General features: G+C 42.4%; 1 protein-coding gene across 1 annotated transcript; it reads right to left on the bottom strand.

The window, feature by feature from the left end:
• On the bottom strand, window positions 1–23,818 carry FBF1 (Fas binding factor 1). The gene is made up of 27 exons (XM_044672321.1): window positions 23,811–23,818; window positions 23,046–23,130; window positions 22,385–22,445; window positions 21,270–21,320; window positions 18,780–18,924; window positions 17,884–17,955; window positions 17,165–17,284; window positions 14,714–14,837; window positions 14,417–14,550; window positions 14,239–14,338; window positions 13,234–13,704; window positions 11,500–11,598; window positions 10,969–11,069; window positions 10,706–10,755; window positions 9,491–9,646; window positions 9,216–9,316; window positions 7,688–7,894; window positions 5,170–5,277; window positions 4,924–5,063; window positions 4,661–4,779; window positions 3,446–3,568; window positions 3,166–3,351; window positions 2,730–2,906; window positions 2,477–2,614; window positions 2,024–2,141; window positions 1,671–1,780; window positions 1–1,336 (listed from the first exon to the last, which is right to left on the bottom strand). The coding sequence occupies exons 2-27, from the start codon at window positions 23,126–23,128 to the stop codon at window positions 1,253–1,255; spliced, it is 3,378 nt and encodes a 1,125-aa protein (XP_044528256.1). The 5' UTR covers window positions 23,129–23,130; window positions 23,811–23,818; the 3' UTR covers window positions 1–1,252.

Here is a 23,818-nt window from a genome sequence, read left to right as displayed (position 1 = left end):
TAGAGTAGAAATGAGATTTTATTTGAAGAGCTATATTGAACTTGGTTCTTCAGGGAACAATTACTATTACCCCAGTCCTCCCTTTCCCCTACCATCTTCCTGGCCAGTCTTGGCACATCACTCACATGCTAGAAAATTGAAAAGGCAGAAGAAGCCTGGACATAATAGACTCCATTAGCTGCTCTCTGAAGCTGAAGCAGAATGGAGCTGACATCTGGTGCTGTCTGTCTTCATTTTCCCCATGGCCTTGGCTCCATAAGAGGTGACACAAACGGGCAACATTCCTTCCCTAGCTCCCTGGTCCCCCGGCACATATGAAAGAATCTGATGAACGAGCTGCAGGACTGAGTGCTCAAGTTGAATGAGCCAATTAGCTGGTCAGGGTTAGGGAACAAAGAGAATGAATGGACTTGTGTGCACAAGTGGCACACCTGGGGAAATCAGGAGTTCACTTAAATTCCAGGAGAAATCATACAGAAAAGAGGTCTGCTTGGTTCCATTCTGCCTGCTCCAACCCATCCCAGTGCCAGGTATCTAAAAGATTTGGGGAAGGGCCTTGTTTTCTATCAGGCAGGATACCTTGTGTCAACTGTTAGCCGTTCCTCAGTTCTCTGAGGTACAAGGCTCTGTGGGCTGCTTTCCTGGCCAACCCAAGTCATTTTTGGCGACTCTAACTACTGTGGGAACATTAGGACTCTGAGCCTTGACATTAGCCCCAATTTCCCTCAGCTGGGTATGGGCTGGTACTGCTCATTCAGATGGTATCTGAGGGACCTTAAATGGAAATCTACTGAGGGTTCTATTCTCTGAACCCTCTAAAGTGTTTTGTGTTATTGTGTGATCAAGAAATATTTATCCTGTTCTAGCCCAGAGGCAGGACATGACTCTGGCAGGAAGGGAGGCCAACCAAGATTTGGCCAGCAACAAGGAGCTCCCAGTGTTGAGATGGATCATAGCCATGATGGTAATGGAAGAAAACTGTTCCCTGCTCTTCTTCCCTCATCGAAGCAGATGCCATGCCTGGATAATGCACAATGAACGAGGGGATCGGGAACACATGTTTTTGCTTGGGACAAATGGGTGTAAATAGTCCAAAGGGTGCCTCAGAGGCAAAGGGAGGAGCCCAGCATGGTTTGTGGTGGTGCCATCTCTGCTGATGCCATGAGATGAGAAGTAGTAGACAAGCTGGCAGAGTATAGTAGGTGAAGATTCCAGTATCTGAGCTCTCCCAGCTGGAAGGCCAGAGTGGCACTCAGGCTGTGTGGGGTGTCATGCTATAGGAAGTCTTCTTCAGTGTCTCCAAGAAGAATTTCTCATCCTCTAGAAAGTCCCGGTCCTGCAGGAAGGGGCATGTATGAAAGAAATCAAGAGTGTAGAGAGCAGCCACAATGCTACGGCCTTCTCTCCTTGAGAAGGGAGAGACCATCCCTGGAATGAATGACTGGCCAATTCCCACCTGCTACATTTCCCTCCTGCCTGCCTGGCTCTACCTCAGAGAGGGTGAAGGAGGCAGAATTCATTAATTCCTGGGTCAGAGCTTCCACTCTTCCAGCCTCACCTCTGCACCTTTATCCTTCAGAAAATCACAGCAAATGGACTCTCTGTAGCTTGATGGGAACGAGGCCAGAGCTGATTGCCCAAAAGATAGCTGCCCAAGAACACTCACTTACCTTCTCAGCCATGTGTTTCAGCAGCACCAGTTTGGCATGTAAATGGGAAGAGCCCAGGCTTGCTGGAGGCTGGCTGTGTCGGGAAATGGCAACAGCAGAAGAGGGAACAGCTGAAAGAGGCCCATGGAAAAGTATTAGTGGGGACAAGGTTCGCTTTAGGTCACAGAGCAGTGGGATGATTGGGAAGGAACAGGAGGGCTCTGTATATTCTTGCTAAAAGTCAAGGAAACTAAATGGACCCAAGTCTTCTTCCTTATCAAGCTAGCTAGGGATTGCCTAGCAGCTATTTCCCCCATATTTACTCTCCCACAGACCAAGTGAGCAGGTGTCCCTCACTCTTGGGGCCAACTCACGATTCAGGCTGGAAGAATTAAGGACCTGGATCCCATGGTCTAGCCCCATAACAGGAGAGGGAAGATTCAGGTGAAGATGATCCAGCTGCCGTCTCTTTTGAGCCAAATTCAGATGCTCCTGTTTCCATCCCCCGCCCCCCCAGAAAGAGAAAGAAAGGAGTCATGAGGGTGCAGAACATCTCATGTAATGAAGGCAGGGGAGAACAAGGAGATGTAGATGGGAGGCTATTTTGGCAGGAGAAGTGTGGGACTAACTGGTGGGAAATGCTGCCTGCGCTGATGGATGTCACCCTCATGTCAGAGGTTTTGCTTAACTCAGAGGGGTTTGGGGGATCTCAGGAAAGGTAGAGACACTGATGAACATGATGCACAAACAAAAAGCACCAATAAGATTTCCACAAAGAGAGGAGGGAGGAGAGTGTGCAGAAATAAGGGAGAAGAGAAGATGCCTGCCTGATGCAGTTGCTGCTCTTGCTGTCGGAGTCGTTCTTGCTGTTGCTGCACAACCTGGAGCCGAGCCTGGTGCTCTGACTGCAGCTTGTGAGCCTCCAGAAGTGTCCGCTCTCCCTCCTCATACTTCTGAGAGGCCACCTGAAGACGGGTCGATAGGAGGGTCTGAGAACCCTTCATCCTCCAACAGTCCCTGATGCTGACCTGCCTTCCCAGTGTCCTCTGGGGGCCCAGGAGGCATCTCCAGCTTCCTCACCTTGCTCATGTTCTCCAGTTCCTCGGCCCGGAGTTTGATGCGCAGGGCAGCTGCGTTGACCTTCTCCTTCTCCAGCCTTAGTTCTTGCCGCTCACGCTCCAGAGTCTCCTGCTCTCCTGCCAACTGTTCCTCCCGGAGTCGTAGCTCATTTGCTCTGATTTTCAGCTCTGCTTGTTCCTGCAAAGAGAACATCTTTTGTCTTCTCCTCTCAAAGCTTCAGACCCGTTTCTGGGGAGAGAGGGCCACCCCAGGCAAACTCCTTGTGCTGTTTGTCCAAACTGGTCCATCCTTAGAAAGCAATGACTTGTGTATCATACTAATGATATTTAGCAGACAGCTAAACTCCTCTGCCTGCAGCTACTGATGGGGAATGCATTGGCACAAGGAAGGGCAGTCAATTGAGAACAAGGCCTGGATTAGACAGAAGGGGGCATACCTTGGCCAGACTGACGATAGTCCCTTCCCTCTTTGAGTCCACCTGCAGCATGCGCTCGGCCTCACGCTCTGCCCGTTCTTTACTTAGCTTTTGCTGGGCATGGAAGTCGGCCCACTCTGTGGCCAGCCGCCGTCCCTCCTCTGCACACTTATGCATGATTGATTTCTGCTCCTCCAGTAAAGCACTCTGGGAAACAAGAAGGAGTAAGAGAAGGAGGAGGCCATCAGGAGCTCCTTGGCTCAGATGGTCCCGAGTTACTGGGTCTCAAGCTCTTGCTCACCTTGGCCCTCTCCAACTCCTCCCTCTCCATGCTGAGCTGCTGGTTCATGACCCTTCTCTGCTCCTCCAGTGAACGTTGTGTGGATTCTGCTTTGGACTGCTCAGCACTCACTCTCCAGCGTTCCTGTATGACCCCCAGTGTTGAGGTTTAAGGTGAGTGGGTCTCTCCCTGGAATAGGATCTGACCTCTCTCCAGGTACTAATAAGTCAGGTCACCCCTTACTTCTGTGACTCATCACAAGCATTCTTTCGGAAGGCTTGCTAATGAATGGGAAGATGACTGGATGGGGATTCCTGTGGGCCAATTCCCATGGAGATGTTGGAGTAAAGGAGGGGAAATTTTTATTTCTGGCCTGACCTTCATGTCTCCGACTGTAGTCTTGACTTGAGATTCACTTCCACATAAGTTGTGATGTATGAATTCTTTTGGAAATGCATTAGGCTAAGGATACCTGAAGACCTGCACTATCCCTGTTCCTGCCCTTTCCCATTTTAATCCTATCTTTCTGGGCTTAGTTGATTCTCCATTAATCAAACAAAAGCACTGTTGGTTGTTAGGTGCTTTATGGTACACAGAGAAATAGGCTTTGTGGAAACAATTCTAATACATATAGGAGAAACAAGAAGGGAATGCTATGGAGCTATGTGATTAAATGTGAAATTTGTGGTGATAAATCTAAGTTTTGATTCAGAGAACAGAGAAATCGACGAGAGCTGAGAAGACTTGGGAAAATATTATAGGATGGACAGACTTTGGATAGAAAGAGAGGAGAGAGGCCAGTTTAGTTTAAGAAAATGATATGAATGAAGAACAGACATCAGAACAAACATGGCATATTTGTGAAAGGAACAGAGGTCAGTTTGACATATAGAGAATAGGTTGGAGAGATAAATAGGAAATAAAGCTAGATCTAAAAGGGAGTGGACCTTGATTATAGAGGGCCTTGAAAAGTAGGCAGAGGTTAGATTTTATATAGATAAAGTACTGGAGTATATGAAGTCACTGAAGGTTATCAAGCAGAGAAATGACATGATGAAAATCATTTTTATGGTTGATTTGCTACCTATGTACAAATAAATTGGAGTAGGGACTAGAGTTAGGAAAGCCAGGTAGGAGGCTGGCAATATCCAGGCATGAGGTAGTGAAGGCTTCAATTAGAGAGGTAACAGCGAGAGGGGAGAGCCAGAGGTGGACACGAGAGATCTAGAGACTCACCTGCTCTAGGAGACGGCTCTGCTCACTTAGTCGGGCCTCCATCTTCCCAATGATCTCATGTAGCCTGTTCCTCTCATCCTCCATGTCCCGCTGTTGCAGAGTCAACCTTTCCTGCAGGGCTGTAGGCAATGCCTGAGACAGTTACTGCCAGATACTGATTCCAAGATTGACCCATGGCACATCTATTTTATTTCCAGGTATTTAGAGCCAGTTGTGATGGTATGTGGAAACAGAAGGAGAAAAGAGAGAAGATAGTAGAGTACCTTGGAGCTGCTTATCACGCTGACGGGCTCCTAGCTCTAGTTCTTGGGAGTTGGTAAGGTGAGTGGCTTCCACACGGGATGAGAGCTCATTAAGGCTACAGGAAAACTTCTCCATTTGCTCAATGACCCCATTGAGGGACCTGGGAGAATGAGGCATAGATTTAAGCCACACAATCACAGATAGCCAATGCTTCTAGCACTGCTCTTCTTGATGCTCTACTGGCAGGAGAGGGCCATAGGGCTTACCGGGTATGGGAGGTAGCACTGGTAACAGCATCAATTTCTCGGTCCTTCAGCCGCTTCAATCTCTGTAGCTGCTCCTCGTGGTCTTTACGTATCTCTAGGATGGATGCCCTGAATGCCAAGGAAAAAACCATGAGGGCAAGGGAAGGGAAAGCTCTTGGCTTTACTGCCCTAGGATCCATGTAAAAGTAACAGTGAAAATGGTAGCTTGCCATATGCCTCAGGGTCAGACACTTGCATTTATGTAGCTTTTTAGCAAAGATTACATTGCATAGAAGTGAAAAACTAGTTGAAGAGGGATGAAAGGAGAGGATGCTGTCAAGGATGACAGGAAGATAATGGTGCACCCCTATGCCCTATTTGTTACCAAGGCCTGTTGATTTTGCCTTTGCACATTTCTCCAAAATGCTTCCCTCTCTCTTTTGACACTGCCCCCATACTAGTGTGGGTCCTTATCACCTCACACCTGCAGTAGCCTGCTGGTGGGTCTGCCTGCTTCAAGTCCACTCCAGTCTATTGTCCATTTGGCCATCAATGATTTTCTTAAAGTGAAGGTCTGATCATGTCATCCCTTTACTCAATGAACTCCATTAGCTTCCTATTGCCTCCAGAAGCAAATATAAAAAGCTGTTTGGCATTCAAAGCCCTTCATAACCTAGCCCCCTACCTTTCCAGTCTTCTTATACCTTCTTACACTTCCAACACATATTCTTCCATCCTGTGACACTGACACTCCCATCTCTTGGCTCTGGGCATTCTCTTTGGCTGTCCCCTGTCCCTGGAACACTCTATCTCCTCCTCTCTGACTACTGATCTCCCTGGCTTCCTTCAAGTTCCAATTAAAATTTTATCTCCTTTTAATTATTTCCTATTCATTCTGGAGATAGCCTGCTTTGTGTATGTTTGCATGGTATTTTCCCCATTAGATTATAAGCTCCAGGTAGGTCTCCTGCCTCTTTTTGAATCTCTAGCATTTAGTGACACACAGTAATCACTTAATAAATGCTTACTAATTGTTTATGTTTGCAAAACTGAATGTTCTTAAATGGCCATGTCAAGCCCTCTATTTCTTTCTCATTAAAAAAAAACAACAGCATTGTGCAGTGACCCAGGACAATGCTGAGGAATTTATGAGAAAGAACACTATCCACATGCAGAGAGAGAACTGTGGGAGTAGAAATGCAGAAGAAAAACATTTGATCAATAACATGGTTCCATGGGGATATATGATTGGGGTTTTGGCATTAAAAGATCACTCTATTGCAAATAGGAATAACAGGGAAATAGGTTTGGAACAATGATACAATGTATAACCCAGCGGATTTGCTTGTCATCTTCAGGAGTGGGGAGGGAAGAAAGGAGGGAAAAATCATGAATCATGTAACCATGGAAAAATATTCTAAATAAATTAATAAAAAAAAAAGAAAAGAAAAACGACATTGCCACCATATAATGTATAAATAGGATAAATCCTTCTCAGTGTTCAGTGCTGGAATAGCTATGAGAACTGTGTACCTTCTAAGATTTGGTTCCTGGCCTTGTGCTACTCCTGAGATTCCTGAATCAGCATAGGGCTAGCACTATCTCAACAGGAGCACATCAGAAGGATAAAGGTTAGACTGTGAGCTCCTTTGCCCTTTATTTTTTTGTCATTAGCACTTAGTCTAGTGCCTGGCACTTTAAAAAAAATTTTCTTTGAACATTTATTGTTGGAGAAAAAAGAAAACAAAAGTTTTACATTTTTTGAAGAACACTTAATGAGGCTGTGAGGTGGCTCAGTGGATTGAGAGTCAGGCCCAGAGAGAGGAGGTCATGGGTTCAAGTTTGACCTCAGACACCTCTTAGTTGTGTTGTCCCGGGCAAGTCATTTAACCTCCATTGCCTAGCCCTTAATGCTCTTCTGCCTTGGAATCAATGTACAATATTGACTCTTGAGATGGAAGGTAAGGGTTATTTTTTTAAATCACCGGTTAATGATTTCTATATAAAACATCTACCACATTTGTCAGAATTGTAGCAAACAATTTTGTGTGTCATTTCTGGATTATTGCCCTGGTTTGAACTTTTGGCAAGTTGGCATAAAAGAAGTTGTAGTGAGTCTCCGAAACCCCAAGAAATAAATAAGGGTAACTTTTCTTAACTGAAAAAAAAATCAGTAAATCAAAATTAAAGACTAAGGGGATATTGTAATAAGAAAACTTAGCTTTCTTTTTTTAGGACTCAATTAAAAATTATTTCTTCCTAGTTACTAAAAGAAGGGTTTCTCCTTTGTTACCCACTTCTCAGTACTCTTCAAAGATGGAAAGCCACATGTTACCATGAGCTTCAAAAGGTGCTTATTGACTGAGTAGGAATGTAGTTACACTACTCTTCAGAAGCTGTCTACCTTGGGCTTCCTTTATGAGGAAGCAGTTTTCCTAGGAGCAAAGGCAGAAGAATGCTATAGCTTACACTTGAATTTTCCCTTAAGGTGAGTGGGGCCAATCTTCCCTAAATTCCACATCCTGGGCCTATCCCTTACCGCTGTAAATTCTGGAGCCTCTCAATCTCCTGATCCTTCTCTTGCTCAGCAGCAGCAAGACGACGCTGGTGTTGTGCCAGGAGCTCAGCTCGGGCATGCTCTGCCTCCTGGCAGTGAGACAAATACTGAGCTGTAAGATCCTCGTTTTCCCTCTGCAGTCGCTCTTCCCGCTGCTGGTATGATGTCTCTAGCACTTTGATCCTACTCCTGCAAAAAAGCATATAGATTGCTGGACTTGGGGAGGAAATTTATTAAGTGTCTACTGTGGAAAATACTTTATTATATTGTTTGGGAAAATATTAAATTTAATTAATTTAACATTAATTAATAAATTTAATTTAATGAAATATTATTGTGCTATTTAAATATATCTTTATAGGACTAGAGATTATTTAAACACAGAATATCACCCTGACCTCAATAACTGTCCAAGAATGTTAGAGATATTACAAAGAATATTTTGGATTCCCTAGGTCCTGGATCCACCCAAAACAATCTGTTCACCTAGGTTTTGTTTTGGGTTCCAAATGAAAGCTTATATTTTGGGTTTCTGTTGTGTTTTGGCTTTGCCCAATTTTTATTGAATGTTTATACTTACAGATATCCATCACAATAGACCTTACTTTCAAGCTGCCTTCTTTGCAAAAGTGCTTAACTTCATAAGTGCAGTTCATGTGCTGGTACCCTTTTCTGAAGCCTATATAATATAAACCTCCAGGAGCTTGGATGAGAGATAGCTAACTCCTTTCTAGCTTGTTCTCCCTTGCCAAATGACCAAATATATTTCTAAAACTTTTTCGGTTTTGGGGGGTTTTTTCTTGGATGATATTACTATTTGTCAGGCACTATGCTAAGTGCTGGAGTACAAAGAAAGGCCTTTAGGCTTAAAGTTCCTGTCCTTAAAAAGCTTATAGTCTAATGGGAGAGACAACCTGTAAACAACTAGGTAAAAATAAGACAAATATAGGATAAATTAAAGATAATCTTAGAGGGGAGGCACCAGCATTAAGTGGGCCTGGGAAAAGTTTCTTGTAGAAGATGGGATTTTAGCTGAGATTTGAAGAAAATCCAGGGACAGGGACCAAAAGGGAGAGCATTCCAGGCATGGAAGGATCTCTAGAATTTCCCTCAACACCATTGGTTTGGTCTATTGGTAGGTGATGGTGAACTTTTTGGGGGGAGCAGTGGGAAATGTGAGCTTTTTCCCATTTCTCCATGAAATGTGATAAATGTCCTTAGGCGCGTGTGGAGATGGGGAGGGGAGCAGCCCGGACTATGTCCCTCTGGCTTTCTAGTAACGAACTATGGTGAACTCTATACTGGGGCATTAGCACACATGCCCACAGAGAAGGCTCTAAGTGCCCCCTCTGGCATGTGTACCATTGGTTTGCCACCATGGGTCTATAGGACTGATGCTAAGATTCATTCAAAAACTGAGGCTGGGATTTCATCTGGGGGAACCTAAAGAAATCTAGCTAGGCCTCTCAGGTTTATAGTATGATGAAGGTAGGCAGGGGTACTTAGATACCTGTGTGCATTCTCAATGAGCTCCAAGTCTGCCTGGTGCCGCTGCTGCAAACTCTCTAGCAGGATACGTTGCTGAGTTCTCTCTAGTTCTAACTTCCGAACCTGGAGGATGTTGGAGTGGGCAGGAGGAAGGAGAGGAGAAATGTCTCTTAGACCTTTACTTCTCCTTTAGGCTTTCTATTTGTTTTTCCCTTGGTGTTTGTTTCTCTCTGACCTGCCCACTAAGATCCTTGCCCGAAATGTCCCCTTTTCTTGGCTCCCCAGAGCTCCCTTCACCTGGGTCTCCAGCTCTGCCTGTCGGGCCTGACTTTTTAATAGTTCCTCGTGGAGTTCTGCTGTGCCACATTGTAGCTGGGCCTGTGCAGCCAGGATCCTCTTCTGATACTCTCCTCCTGGGAGCAAACTCAGGGCTAGGCTCTCTGGGAAGAGGCCCTGCATGAGTTAGAAGAATCCAACAATAGGTTAGATGTGAAATAATGGAGAAAAGCTCAGCCAGACATAATTTCACTCTGGCTCTTAGGCAGTTGGATAGCCACCCCTGACTTGATCTGTTTCTGATGGATAGGGTACTATTTATCAAATTAGAGAGACCCTAAGACTTGCAGACACTGCTTCTTAGCAGCTCAACTAGCCTGGTTTGAAAAAGGAATCATTGTCTTTCACTGTACAAAATGGGAGGCTTTAGTTTCCTTCCTCTTTTATCCTCAGTAAAATGATTGAGATCTCTGCATAAATCGTCAAATTTTAGGGTCAGGATGAAACTTCATAACATTGAACCCTTCTATTGAGGCTCTTAGAACCCATAAACCCCTTAACCTGGAATTTGTAAACTTGAATGGGAAAAAATTAAGTATTTATTTTACTAACCTTTGGTTTTCTTTGTAATCCTAAGATTTCACTTTCTTGTATTTACAAATATGATTCTGAGTATATGAAGGGGTCCAGGAGCTTCACTAGATTGCCAAAGGGTCTGTGACACAAGAAAAGCTAAGAATCTCTTGCCTTAGGTCAAAGGCTGCTAATTCTTTGAGATCCTGGAAGCTCTCCTCCTATCATAAGAGATGACTCTAAGCACATGTTGTTTTGAGTCCTCTGCAGTGTATGGCCACCTCCTGTCCAAAGGCTCCAGCCAGAACCAGAGGTTCTAGACTGATTTAGAATCTGACACTAGGATTGTAGAAGGGTGGTGGAAGGTCTGAGGATGGAAGGATAATTTCAAAAGTGAACTAGTAGAATAACTGTACCCTCACTTTATAGTTGGTCTTTCTAACTGCTCCCATCTAGATGGTAATTGTGTCTCCCCTACAAACTTTAGCTCCAAGCTAGTGTCTAAAATGGGATTTCTAGAAAAAACAAGTGTGGGTATCAGGTGATAGATATCTCTTTCTTAGAAGATTTTGAAGGAAAATGTTAGTCTCTGAGGTAGGATGCATTTCCATAGAAGAAAAAGACTTGAGGGCTCTAGGTACCTGTTTGCTCACTCCTTCCTACCTGCAGAGGCACGGAAGTCCCTGTTAATTCTTGGGATCTCCGGAAACAAGCTGCAAAGTATGAAAATGCAAGAAATGAAAAATAAATAGTAGCGGAAAAAAAGAGCTCAGAGGTGTAGAGACGGGTAGATGCTTAAGGGAGAACCTAGTTTTAGGGAAGATTCATCAGGGGCCAGGAACCATTACAACAAAGGTACTATGACTAACACCCAAACACTTAGTAGCAGTCCATGGTTCAGCTGCCCTTCAGGAGAGAAAACCTACCAGTACTGGGAACTTCTCCAGGAAAAGTGTCTCTTTTTGCTTCAGCTGCAGGATGTACAGGGGCAGCTGGTGTCCAGGAGTGGGCATCGGTCTGAGGAACTCTAAATATAGAGATTGGGGGTTGATGGGAAGGCAAGTTGGAACAGTACCTCCTCTGGGCAAAGGGAAAGAAAAGGAATCACTCCTTTAAGGAAAAAGGTGAAGTGGAAGAGAAAGGAGCTTCTTGGAAAGCCCCAAGAACCTAGAGTGACAAGCATATGAGACAGGATATGTCACTGGATTGGGGGAAGAGAAGAATGTGGCTCTGGAGCTTATCCCTTATGTTCTCCAGCTCACTTGAAAGTCTAGATGGTTCCTGGAGTCAATGTAATATATTCTGGTCCAGAACCAAAGTTACAAAGAAGTAATTGAGACTCTGGCCCAGTCCCTCATCTCCCTGCCCCATAAATGAAAGACTTGGCATAGCTATATGCCAACCTTTTGCTGAAGATGTGGTCCCCCAACCCCCCAAAACCCCAGCTATAGGTATACCCATTGCCCTCGGGGCATGCAGGTTCAGTTTCTTGTGCTGTCCCTGAGGTTCCTCTGGCAGCTGTTTGCTCAGGCCTTTTGGTACTGACAACAGGTTGGCTGAAAAAGGCCAAATCATAAGGTAAGGACCACTGAAGTTTCAGGTCTGACCATAGAAGGCTCCCTGGTGATTTTCTCTGTCCAGTGGATGGCTTTCCATTTCCCCTCCCCACATCACCATTAGTTCCTTCAAGATTGTATCTTTATGGTTCATGATCTTTCCTCTTTCACCTCTGTGTGTTGGCATTCACAGGGGTCAGTGGAAAGCAAGCAAACTATTAATAGGAAGGAATATAGTGATACATAGTATATATAGAATAGGCAAGTCATAAGTATTTTTTCAGTCTCATAATTCAGTTGCAGCTGGTGGGTAGAGTCAGGAAGACCTATATTCAAATCCAGCCCCAGATACTGACTGACTGGCTGTATGATCCTGGGGAACTTATTTAACCTCTGTTTGCCTCAGCTTCCTCAGTTGTAAAATGAGGATAGTGTCAACTACTATGCAGGGTTATTGTGAAGATCAAATGAGATAATAATTGTAAAGCACTTAGCATAGTGCCTGGCACACAGTAGGTGCTATATAAATGTTATTATAATTATTATTTTAAAATTCTTACCTCCTATCTTAGAATACTAAATAGAAGGGCTTAGGCATTTGGGGTTAAGTAACTTGCCCAGGGTCATGAACAGCTAGGAAGTGTCTGAGGCCAGATGTGAACCCAGGTCCTCTGGATTCTAGGCCTGGCTCTCTAGACATTGAGCAACCTAGCTGCCCCAGTATTATTTACAACATTGCTCATATTCTTCTTCTTCTTTTTTTTTTTAACCCTCAGGTAGGCTGATGTTTCCAACAGTGTGATTCTTTGAGTCACTTTTCTTTCTCTGATGGTTCACCTCCCAACTTTTCTCCACTTAATCCAAGGCCAAAGATATTACTCTTATCTCAAGCCTGAAAGATACAGGTTCCTTTTAATTTGGTCCTCAGCTTCCGGCCAAAATGACTTTCTTTGAAGATACCTAATCCTATTGTGTGATAATGTCCTTGGGCCATTCACAAAATTTCCATGAATTTTCATTTTTTTTTTCCAAGGGTAACAGCACCCTCCAGAGTAGCCTCAGTTCATCATTCCTTCCTGCCTTCACAAACTCTCCCTTCTAGCATCTCTACCAGGGCTCCTTCCTTAAGTCCAACTCCTTCAGGCAACCCCCTGGCCTTTGTCCTAAAATAAACATTTATACTTTAAGTGAACACATCTACAACTCAACTGTATTTTATTTACAGCTTTGGCTAGTCTGAGTTTATTCCCTAATCTATTCAGATTCTAGGAGAGGTAATTTTCATGATACCCCAAGGGAGTTTAGGTAGGAGTTTCTCTCAGGAACTCAGCCTGTTGCCAAGATAGAGAACTCTGAGTATTTCTCTTCACATCTAGGAATAGAGGTTTTATAGTGGCTCATTTCCCCCTGATTTCTCTGCCTAGATAAAACTCTAAAGATGAAGGTCTTTTTTTTTTTTTTTTTTAATTTTTCCCAAGGTTCTACCTGTAGGCTTCCAAAAAAGGCACAGTTCAATGCTCATGTTCCTGAGATTTCCTATAGTCCCTGCCCTGGTGACTTATCCCCAGAAATAATTAGCTTGCTGTGTGTCAGCCCAGTTCCCTAAAAGGCAATGCATAGAATTCATGTGTATACCTGACCAAGGGAAGATCTGATGTTTCAGTGAGGCTCAGGCCCTTAGAAGTCCCAGGCTGCTCTTCCTTAGCTAAATTCTGAGACTTTTTCCGAGACAAGGCATGGCTTAGCCAATCGTCCTCTTTGTCTTCCTCTGATGTTCCCAGATTAGGAGCCAGGTTGGGTTTGTGAAGGTCAGCTGTAGCATTGGGAGGTGCCTTCATCCCTGACACTGGCAGTCTGGCTGGAGCAGAGTGCCTGGCTGGAGCAGAGTGCCGGGGTGAAGGATTAGTTCCTGAAGGTGTAGCCATTGCTGAGCCAACCTTGCTGGAATCTTTGGTGGGAGATGGAGGGAGCAGGTCAAAGTCTTCATCCTTGAGGCCCAACCAGTCAGCTCCTCCCTTTGCAGTATGAGCAGGGCTGGCTGTGACAGGTGTACTCTGTTTGGAGCACTGCTCTCCCTTAGGATTGGTGAGACTCTCTGCTGAGAATCTGCTTCAAGATAGAAACATAAGTAAGGCAAAGGAAAGAGGTCTATCCCACTGCTGGCTCTGTTAACCTTTGCTAAATGGGGCCCAGGTTCAAGTATCCAAAATATATAGTGATGCATGAGTGTAGGTCCCTTGACCACCAGGCCAGTGCTCATCCCATTATGCTATGCTACATCTATAGGACAATGGTTTTATTATCTCAATCTTCCATAAATCTTTAAAGAATATAATATAATATACTGCTGGGCTTCCTAATCTTTTTTGGGGCATAGACCCCTTTGGTAGGCCAGTGAAACCTATGGACCCATTCCCAGAAGGAGGTCTTTAAAGACATAAAATCAAATACACAGGAATATGCATGAAATACAGTTGTCAAAATATTCAGAAAACAGGTTCCTAGGCTCAAGATCATCAGCTCCTGGTACAGTGCACACACATCAAAGCTGGCTGAAATTGATAGGAGTAGGAAAGGACATGGGAAAGATTATTTGTCAGGGAGTACAATGTTCCAGGGGCTGGACAGGCCCCTCCCTACCTGACAGACTGTCTGCGGGACTGTCGGCTCTCAGAGGAGGCCACTGTGGGCTGGTAGGCTCCAAAGGCAAAGTCATCATCTCCCCAGGGGTCTTCTTTATCTGTGAAACAAGGAGCCTATGGCCATGTCTGGGATAACCCTCCCTTTCTAAGTGTACATTGCTGTGGGGTCCACTCACCAGGCTGCTTCTGGTACTTCTTATCCAACCTGAACTCCCGGAGCTCCCCAGTGCCTGGTCGCTCCAGAAGCTTGGAGGCAGTCCCTCGTCCCAGCAGCTCATCCAGTTTAGAGCGAGCAGGGCGGGGGCCATCCCTGACAAGGCAGAGGACAGAGGGATGGGGGCCACAACAACATGGGTGATCTCAGATAACCATGCCCACCCTCTACACCCCACCCCTGTGATCTCCTTCCCAACAAAGGAAGCCATGCTGTTCAGATGCCAGAGGACGCCTCTCAGTTTGGAAGACAGCCTTACTGGTCTCCCTTTTCATGCTTCCGCTCTGCCATAGGACTGTCTCCAAACCCAAGGGTGGCCATGAAGTCATCCCCATCATCAAACTTCAACTCCTCCTTCTTTAGGGCAGGGGTGTCAACAGGAGCTAAAGGAAGAGAAGGGCCTAGAAATAAGAACTCTGGGTCAATAATAACAAAGGCAGCCCCTGTTGGATCACAGAAGTGTGACTGACAATGAATGAATGCTATAGTTCAGAGAAGCGAGACCACCACAGGCCAAAAGCTGGGCTTCATTGAAGGTGGGAGATAAAACCTAAGCTGGGTCTTAAAGAAAGGATGTGACTTAGATAAGGGGAAAGGAAGGGAGGGCATTAAAGGCAGAGCCAAGAATATGTTCAAAGACTGAGAGGTGATGATATGAGACAATCTGCATTTTGTGTTTAGAAAACAAATAGAATAGGTCATCTGGAATGGACAGATTTCCAAAAAGATGGTCCCCTAAATTACAGTCAGAGAATTCTCAGGAAGCCATGGAGTTACCACAAGATGTCCCTAAAACCATTATGTCTACCAAGTGATGTCATTCTGAACTAAATTTGGCCCCAACAAAATAGGCAGCATGATTCAGTATAAGAAACAAATCAAGCTATCTTCTGTACACTGATTAAATTAATCTTTCATATTATATTTTTCAAATGTATGAATATTATTCAAGAACTTCATAGATATAACTACAAAACTCTTTAAAGAAATAAAGAACAACTTCAATAATTACAGGTATATTCAGTGATTATGACTGGGCCACGAAACTATAATTAAAAAGGCAAAACTAATTAAATTAATTTACATATTTGCCACTATACCAGCTAAATGCTTAAGAAGATACTTCATAGAACTAGAAAAAATAATATTTTGATGAATTTTGATTCAATTGGAGGGCCAAAGGTTAGAAACTCAAGGGAAATAATGAAAGTAAAGAAGGAATGAAAGGGCAAAAGCTTCAAGTTATATTGCAAAACAATAATCATCAAAATTATTTGTACTGACTGAAAAATAAAAAAGGTCAGTGGAATGGTCTAGATGAGAATAAACTAAAACAAGTGAACTCAATAAGTTCATTAAATGTGAGAATCTAAATTACTTGGGGGAAGAACTCCATATTTGACAAAAACTAGTGGGAAAATTCCTAAGAAATTTGGCAGAAATAAAGTTTAGAGCAATATATCACTCTTTAAGTCACAATAAGGCTAAATTGAACATACATGACCTGAATGTTAAAGATCCTATCATAAAAAATGTACAATAGAACCAGATCAGACACTTTTCCATGCCTGGGGTGAGGTGGAGAATTCTTAAGTGAATGAGGGTGAAATACAAACATAAAAGATAAAATAGATAATTTCAATTATGCAAAATTAAAAAGCTTTTACAAAGCTGACACAACTAGGGAAACTGCTGACTGGAGGAAAAAAAAACCTTTGCATGAAACATTTCTCATAAGGGCCTGCTATTCAAAATATGTAGTGAACACTGGTACAGAAGAATAAAAGCTGTTCTAATGGGTTAGTGGTCAAGGATATGAACACATGTATATAAAATACAACTTTGTTAAAAAGCAAAAGAAGGGGGCAGCTGGGTAGCTCAGTGGACTGAGAACCAGGCCTAGAGATAGGAGGTCCTAGGTTCAAATTTGACTTCAGACACTTCCCAGCTGTGTGATCCTGGGCAAGTCACTTGACCCCCATTGCCCACCCTTACCACTCTTCTGCCTTGGAGCCAATGCACAGTATTGACTACAAGATGGAAGGTAAGGGTTTATTAAAAAAAAAAAAAAAAAAAAAAAGCAAAAATCCTAAAAGAACTCAGAAGTTGATGCTTAAAAGTTTCTTGCTATAATCAAAGTAGCTTTAGAGAGGTATAGGCTCATTGGATTAGTTTCTGCCCCTCAGCTCTGGGTGGTTTCCTTCTAAGGCAAAAAAAACCTATATTACTCCAGTCCTAACTTTCTGATTGGATATAGAGGTAAAGGCAAAATGGCAAGATGCTAAATTCATCTCTTATTCTGTTCTTCAGGAACTCTCACAGTCCTATGCTCACATGCCCCATGTTCCTATCTTCCATGTTCTGAAAAGGACATCACCTATCCCTTCTGGCCAGGTGCACTATGCCTTTGTAAATCATGTGTCCTTTATCTTTGCCTTGCCTTAGAGTTCTGCTTGGATGGCTCCCTTCCCCTGAGTTGAGCTATTTCTTTAGTATGGTGATTGGCCTGACATATTCTGCTGCCAGCTAAATGACTCACCCAATGAGAACACATCATCTATTCTCCTCTCCTCTTACCTGGATTTTTTTTTTAGCTTAAAATTTTTAATTAATTAATTAAGAATATTTTTCCAGAGTTACATGATTCATGTTCTTTCTCTCCCCTCCTGTTGCCAACATGCAATTCCACTGGGTTTTACACATCTCTTACCTTGATTTTTAAGTATGGTAGGATTCTTTTCAGGAACTGTTTTAGTCTCTTTCATATGCAGCTTCTTAGCAATTCCTTCCTCTTCATCAGACAGAAGTCCTGCCAAAGGGTCCTCTAAATCTTTCAACCAGAAAAGAAAGATGAGATCTAGTTAAAGGGAAATTTATGATAAACATGCCTTAATTGTGGAGTCATGCCCTCAGACTACTTTCCCTTAAGGTAAGATTTCCAGATGCTTAACAAAAACAATCAAACTCCCTCCAAATCCCAGCACAATATTGTTAAGAGGAACTCTAAATAAAGATGGGGAGTGAGGTGGTCCCCTAGTCCCTACTCTAATATAAATACACTACAGTCTGCAATATACAGTATCTATAACTTAAAAGAATACACTCACAGTTCAGGTGACAGGACACAAATGTATCATGAAGGGAAAGATGACTTTTCTAATGCTTTATAGACATTGATAGCTTGACTTGAAGTTCCAAAATCCATGATCTAGTTTTATAACTAAGAACCTAAAATTTACCACCCATACAAAAATTTGATTATCTGTCTCCCTTTTGTTTCATGGGAATGAATATTGCCCTTTATTCTTCATCATCTGGTATATATTGTGACTTGCTTCGGGAAGATAGTCAAATGTCTATTTCTAAGTCTGCCATATTCTCAAAACTAAGGGGGCCTTAGGAGCAATATAATATAGAGAGTTGTGGTACCATCAAAGGAAAACTTCTTGTATGGGCGTCCAGTGCTCCCAGTGGAAGGCACAGGCTTCTTAGTAGTATCTTCTGCAAGAAAATAAATGGTAAATATAGTCATGCAGTCTGTGTTGATTCTCATGGTCTCCCATATATCTCATGTCACCTAAATAAATCATCTTCTGGAAGATGGGATATGAAAACGATCATCCCTAAGGTGACTTATGGTCTGTGGGAAGTAGACTCTCCTTCATCCAACTGTAACACAGGCTTCTCTAGAATAATGTACAGTCTAGGAGCAAATTCATTACTCTAGAGAAAAGTATCTCTAGATGAACTAAGGACTCAGAAGAAATTCCATAATATAATGTTCCAATTTATCTAATTGGATTTTCTAGGCCTTGCCCAGCTAGGGATTAGGAGGTATCAGAGTAGTCCTGAGCTCACAAATATTCTTGGCTTTTTATTTAGTCTCATGATCCTAGAATAGAGAAAGAAATTAAGAGAACAACAGACTCCCCTAAAAGCTTCTTCACAAAATATGTATTCCAGACAAAATCCAGGATCACTGGAACAAAGATTTAGCCCTGGAATGGATCTCAAGAAGTCATTTATTTTACAGATGAGGAACCTCTGAGGTACAGAAAGGGTAGTGATTTGTTCAAAGCCATACAAATAGTTAAGTGGCAGTTAGGATTTGAACCCAAGACCAATGAATCCAAATTCAACACCTGCTTCATTGTACTAGCTTCCTTCCTAGCTGTTCTCTTCTTGCCCTTGGATATTATATGGTGCCTAATGTTTACTGGATTATTTATTGAACTGAATTGAGTGTATGAGGGCAAAGAAGCTTTAGTCCAAACTTTGTCCAAATTTCCCTTTACAATGAATTCATGGAGTTACCTCCTACTCACCTTTCTCATTGGCTATTGGTTTTCCTGTAGGTCTAGAGAAGTCACCAGGAAACTCCTCTTTTGCAGAACCTTTTGTAGCTGTTTTATTACTGGCCTGATTCGATTTCTTCAGGCCTAAGAGGTCAGCATCCATGTCATCCATATCCTAGAAAATCAGGAGGATAGGTAGGGATCCCCACTGGAGTGCTGTTGGTTTTCATTAGGAAAATCAATCAATTCATTTGATATTCTTTACAATAGCTTTGGAAGTTGTTATTGCCTTCATTTTTCTTTTCCTTCTTTCTTTTTTTAATCCTTACCATCTGTCTTGTAATCAATACTAAATATATAGTCTAAGGCAGAAGAGTAGCAAGGACTAGGCAATGGGGTGGGGGGTGGGCAAAGTGACTTGCCCAGGGTCATATAGCTAGTAAGTATCTGAAGCCAGATTTGAACCACAGCCCTCTCATCATTAGGCCTGGCTATCTATCCATTGAGCCACCTAGGTGCCCCTTACCTTCATTTTTCAAATGGGGAAAAAAAGACTTCAATTAGGAGAATGACCTTATTTATATATCAAAAGATGTTTCTAAAACTTTTAAAATTTTCCTGTCCTCTTTCTTAGGATTGAGAGTCCCCATTTGGTACTTCCTAGATTCTGTTGGTCAACTTTGTGGTTGGCTACTGAATAGGAAGAACTATACACCTGTTTTCACCGACTAAAGGGGACTGGCTCATAGCTTATTCTAAAACTCTCCATTTGCAGTGCAAATAGGAATGGAAATAAGTGTTTCATGAGCAAATGAGAAGAAAATCCTGAACAAATTAAGGCTCTAAAATAGACCCCACAAGTCAGAATGCAGACAAAAGCATATGATTTTTCAATTGTTTATTTGGATTTATGTTTTGGGGTTTTGGTTTTATGAGATTACTCACTTAAAAAATGAACAATATTGAAAAATAAACAAATTACAATGGACCCTTCAATGAAGAGGTGCTGCTTACAGTACCAGGGAGAGGTAAAATCAAAAGTTACAGTGGACTTTGGGATATTTGCTTGGCAGAGGTAGAGTATATTGGAAGGTAGTTAAAAGGAAGATATGTTCTTGTTTTAATAATGTCTTCCTGGAGGATCCAGTGCCTAGATGACAAGGGATATATATACTAGTTCTTCTTTGAGAGGGAAGGATCCATCACTAAGAGAATTAGAATTCCAGACTGATTCATGTAGGTTATTGTCCTCAGGGACAAAATTGTGCCTAAACAATGGGAGCTAGAGAATTTTTTTCAAAGACTAAGACAGGAAAAGAAGAGAGAACCCAATATGTGATTAGAGACTCAGTTCCAAATTTAAGAGAAAGGATAATATCAAAATTCCAAAGAATAGAACTCAGGGGACATCAACTGAAATGGCAGGTTAAATGGCTGCCACAGGAGTAGTTTTTATCTGAAGGCAAGAGAGTAAGCCTAAGTATAAGATTTGAAAATATCTAAACTCCAAAGGCCTAGGGAACTGAAGGCTTACCCTGGCTCTGAGTGTGGACAACACACACAAGGATTGGGGATATAGAAGGGGGCTTGAGGAAATAAAGGAAAGTGAAAACAAGGAACATAAAATGAACTTCTTGAATGCTTTGTATATGGGCCAAGATTAGTTGAGTGATACCAGATTATAAACTTGTAATTAACCTTAATCCTATAGTTTAGGCTTAAAGATTCTCTTAAACTGGTAGAACAGACTTGTGTACTTGAATAGACAATGAACCACACACACATCACAGTGGGCAAGGGGTGGGATACTAATGAACATGGGGAAACGCCATGAACCCAGGGGCACAGTCTTTGGAGGAAACATTCTCTCCCACTTTGTTTCCTGGATGGTAGTAGTGAAGAGTTAACAAAGGCAAATGGTATAGCTGGTAGTCTTTTTTTTTTTAACCTTTACCTTCTGTCTTAGAATTGATACTGTTGGTTCTAAGGCAGAAAAGCAGTAAGGGCTAGGCAATGGGGGTTAGGTGATGTGCCCAGGGAAGTGTCTGAGGCCAGATTTGAACTTGAATCCAGCTCTTGCAGACTCTAGGCCTGGTTTTCTATGACTGTGCCACCTAGCTAGCTACCCCTAGCAGTCTTTTACTTTGGGATTACACCATCTAATCATAAGCTAATAATTGCTTTTTGGTGCTCTTGTCATTACCAAAGACCTGATCACTGTAGCTACTAGATTTCTGGTAACCTTTATTGTACAAAAAGGTCCTGGCCTCTCCACACCAAGAAGGCCAATTTATACCAAAAGGTATAAATTATAGACATATATAAAATTTATAACTAAAGGTATAAAATATCTAAAGGGTCAGGCTCAATAGAGTCCTATTTTGATTTATACAAAAAAAACCCCCAGAAAAACAAGTAAAAATGAAGAAATATTGAGAAAAATGGAGAGCCCCCCAAATTAGTTCAGATTCAATTTACTTTCCTCCCAAGACTAAGAGAAAGATGGAAATAATTCATTACCTTCAGAGACTGTAGCAAAGCCTGTGGGTCTGCATCTGAGATATCAGAAAACTGAGTTCCCAGGGAAAGAAATATATAGAAGCATACAAATTAATATATATAAAAAGTAATGCAGGGGGCAGCTGGGTAGCTCAGTGGATTGAGAACCAGGCCTAGAGACAGGAGGTCCTAGGTTCAAATCCGGCCTCAGACACTTCCCAGCTGTGTGACCCTGGGCAAGTCACTTGACCCCCATTGCCTACCCTTACCAATCTTCCACCTATAAGTCAATACACAGAAGTTAAGGGTTTAAAATTTAAAAAAAAAAAAAAAGTAATGCATCAACTCTAGAGTAATATCACTTTCCTCCTGCCAGGGAAGATGGTCCATGGAGGGCCAAATAGCCAACTGAGATACAAATAGGTCCTCTCTTGTCTGTATCACTTGGGGCTTAGCCACTATGACTCAAGGAATCTGGAGACAATTCTTCCCGTCTAGCATAGGACTTTGGGATACAAGAACCCAGTAGTCTCTATGCCTTCCTAATTCTTTCCAGGTGGGAAGTTAGTTCCAACCACAAGCACTCAGAGGCTCTGCCAACTCTCACCTCCAAGGCTGGCCATGATTCTAAATACCCATGGCAAGCATGAAGGAGGAACAAAATCCAAGTGAACAATAGATTCATGGAGTTCTAGTGATTAGTTGAACTTTCAGGGAAAAGGAAAGTTCTTGGCTTTAGCTAAAGTTCATTAAGCAAGTTTAGAGTATTTATTTTATTTTTTATTTTATTTTATTATTATTTTTTAAATTTTAAACCCTTAACTTCTGTGTATTGATTCATAGGTGGAAGAGTGGTAAGGTTAGGCAATGAGGGTCAAGTGACTTGCCCAGGGTCACACAGCTGGGAAGTGTCTGAGGCCGGATTTGAACCTAGGACCTCCTGTCTCTAGGCCTGGCTCTCAATCCACTGAGCTACCCAGCTGCCCCCTTAAAAGTATTTATTTTAAACATAAAGTAGGCCCTATAGTTTAAAAGCTTTCTATAGTCATAACTTAGGTCATACTCTCCATCACACACTGCCCTCCCTGCCCAACAAGTACAGAAGAACAAATGGAAATGACTTGGGCCTTTCTCACCTCAGCATCTGCACCTGCCTGGGCTGCCATGGTGCTGAAGAAGTCATCTTCTAGAATGGACCTGGCAAGAGAGTTGGAGAATTACAAATAGCTTAATTCCCTAATTGGAGTTCACAATTGCAAGAAAGACAGAGAAGGTGGAGGTACAAAATTTTAGAGCTTTGGAGGTTTTAGAGATTATCTAATCCAATTCTTAACATTTTTTTTTATTATGGACCACTCTTGTAGAATAAGGAAGCCAATGAACACCTCAGAATGATGTTTTTAAATGTACAAAATACATAGGACTACAAAGAAAACTACTTCTATTGAAATACAGTTCCCAAAATTAAAAAAACAAAAACAAAAACAACCAAGTTCATTGACCTGAGGTAAACTCCTAATCTAATCCAATACCTTTTTCTGATAAAGCACTCCAGGTCTAGAGAGGGTAAATGATTTTTCTGGAGCTAGTTCATTAGTGGCAGAAGCCAAATAAGAGTTTGGGCATCCTTATTAATATCATGATTCTTCAATGAGCTAATAAGTACAATTGGCAGGGGATGGGATGGTGGGCCAGAAGCAAAGCAAAGAGTAAGGGAGAGGGAAGGAAGGTCAAGCTGCCAGCAAAAAATGGTTGGGAAAAATGGATGTTCAGAAATCCATATTGACTCATTCTCACTTTTTTCTGGCCTTTGAAGGAAAGCCTTGAGATGATCCTAAGCTGGGATTTGCAGCTGGCTGGAAAGGCTTCTCGGGTGGCATGGCTAAAAATAAAAGATCAGAAAACAAATCACGCAGCTGCCCCATGAAAAGGGCCCAGGGTCAAGAGAGTGGAAATTTCTATCACCCTTATACAAACCTGCTGTGGAAAGACTATTTTAGTACATGACTATGGCCACTAAAGGCATATTCTGAGAATGGAATGACTACATCCTTCAAGTGGTGAATTTGTGTATGGGGAAGGAAGGAGGCACTATACAAAGAATTCCAACACTAGTCACCTAAGAGCTAAGGTATATGGAGTTGGGAGAATCTCATCACTCACCTGACCTCACCCTGAGGAAATGGAGTATCTACAGAAGCTCTAAGTAGTAATTTCCTCTAAGTTGTGTGGGTCAAATGAGAACTCCTTTTCCCTGTTGGGCTGAGTGGCATGAGAGTCACAGATCTGCTTCTATGTGCCCAGGAAATCTTATTTGAATTGGAAGGCCTAGAATGTATTTCTTCTCCTAATGAACTTGGATTTGGGCTTCTGGTGACTGTATCTGAAATCCTTTCAGTCCCTCTGGTCAAATTCAGACATATCACCAATTGATTAGAAATTCATGAAATAATTCTGAATTGATTGACCAGGCTCTAAAGAGAAATGTAAGGAAGACTAACTTTTAGGGGATATACCAAGCCCAACCTAATCCCAAAGAAAATCCAAGAAAGGAAAATTTACTGTCATCC

Source organism: Gracilinanus agilis, chromosome 4, assembly GCF_016433145.1.
Source record: "Gracilinanus agilis isolate LMUSP501 chromosome 4, AgileGrace, whole genome shotgun sequence".
Lineage (NCBI taxonomy): Eukaryota > Metazoa > Chordata > Mammalia > Didelphimorphia > Didelphidae > Gracilinanus > Gracilinanus agilis.
This window is presented reverse-complemented; position numbering and strand designations above follow the sequence as displayed.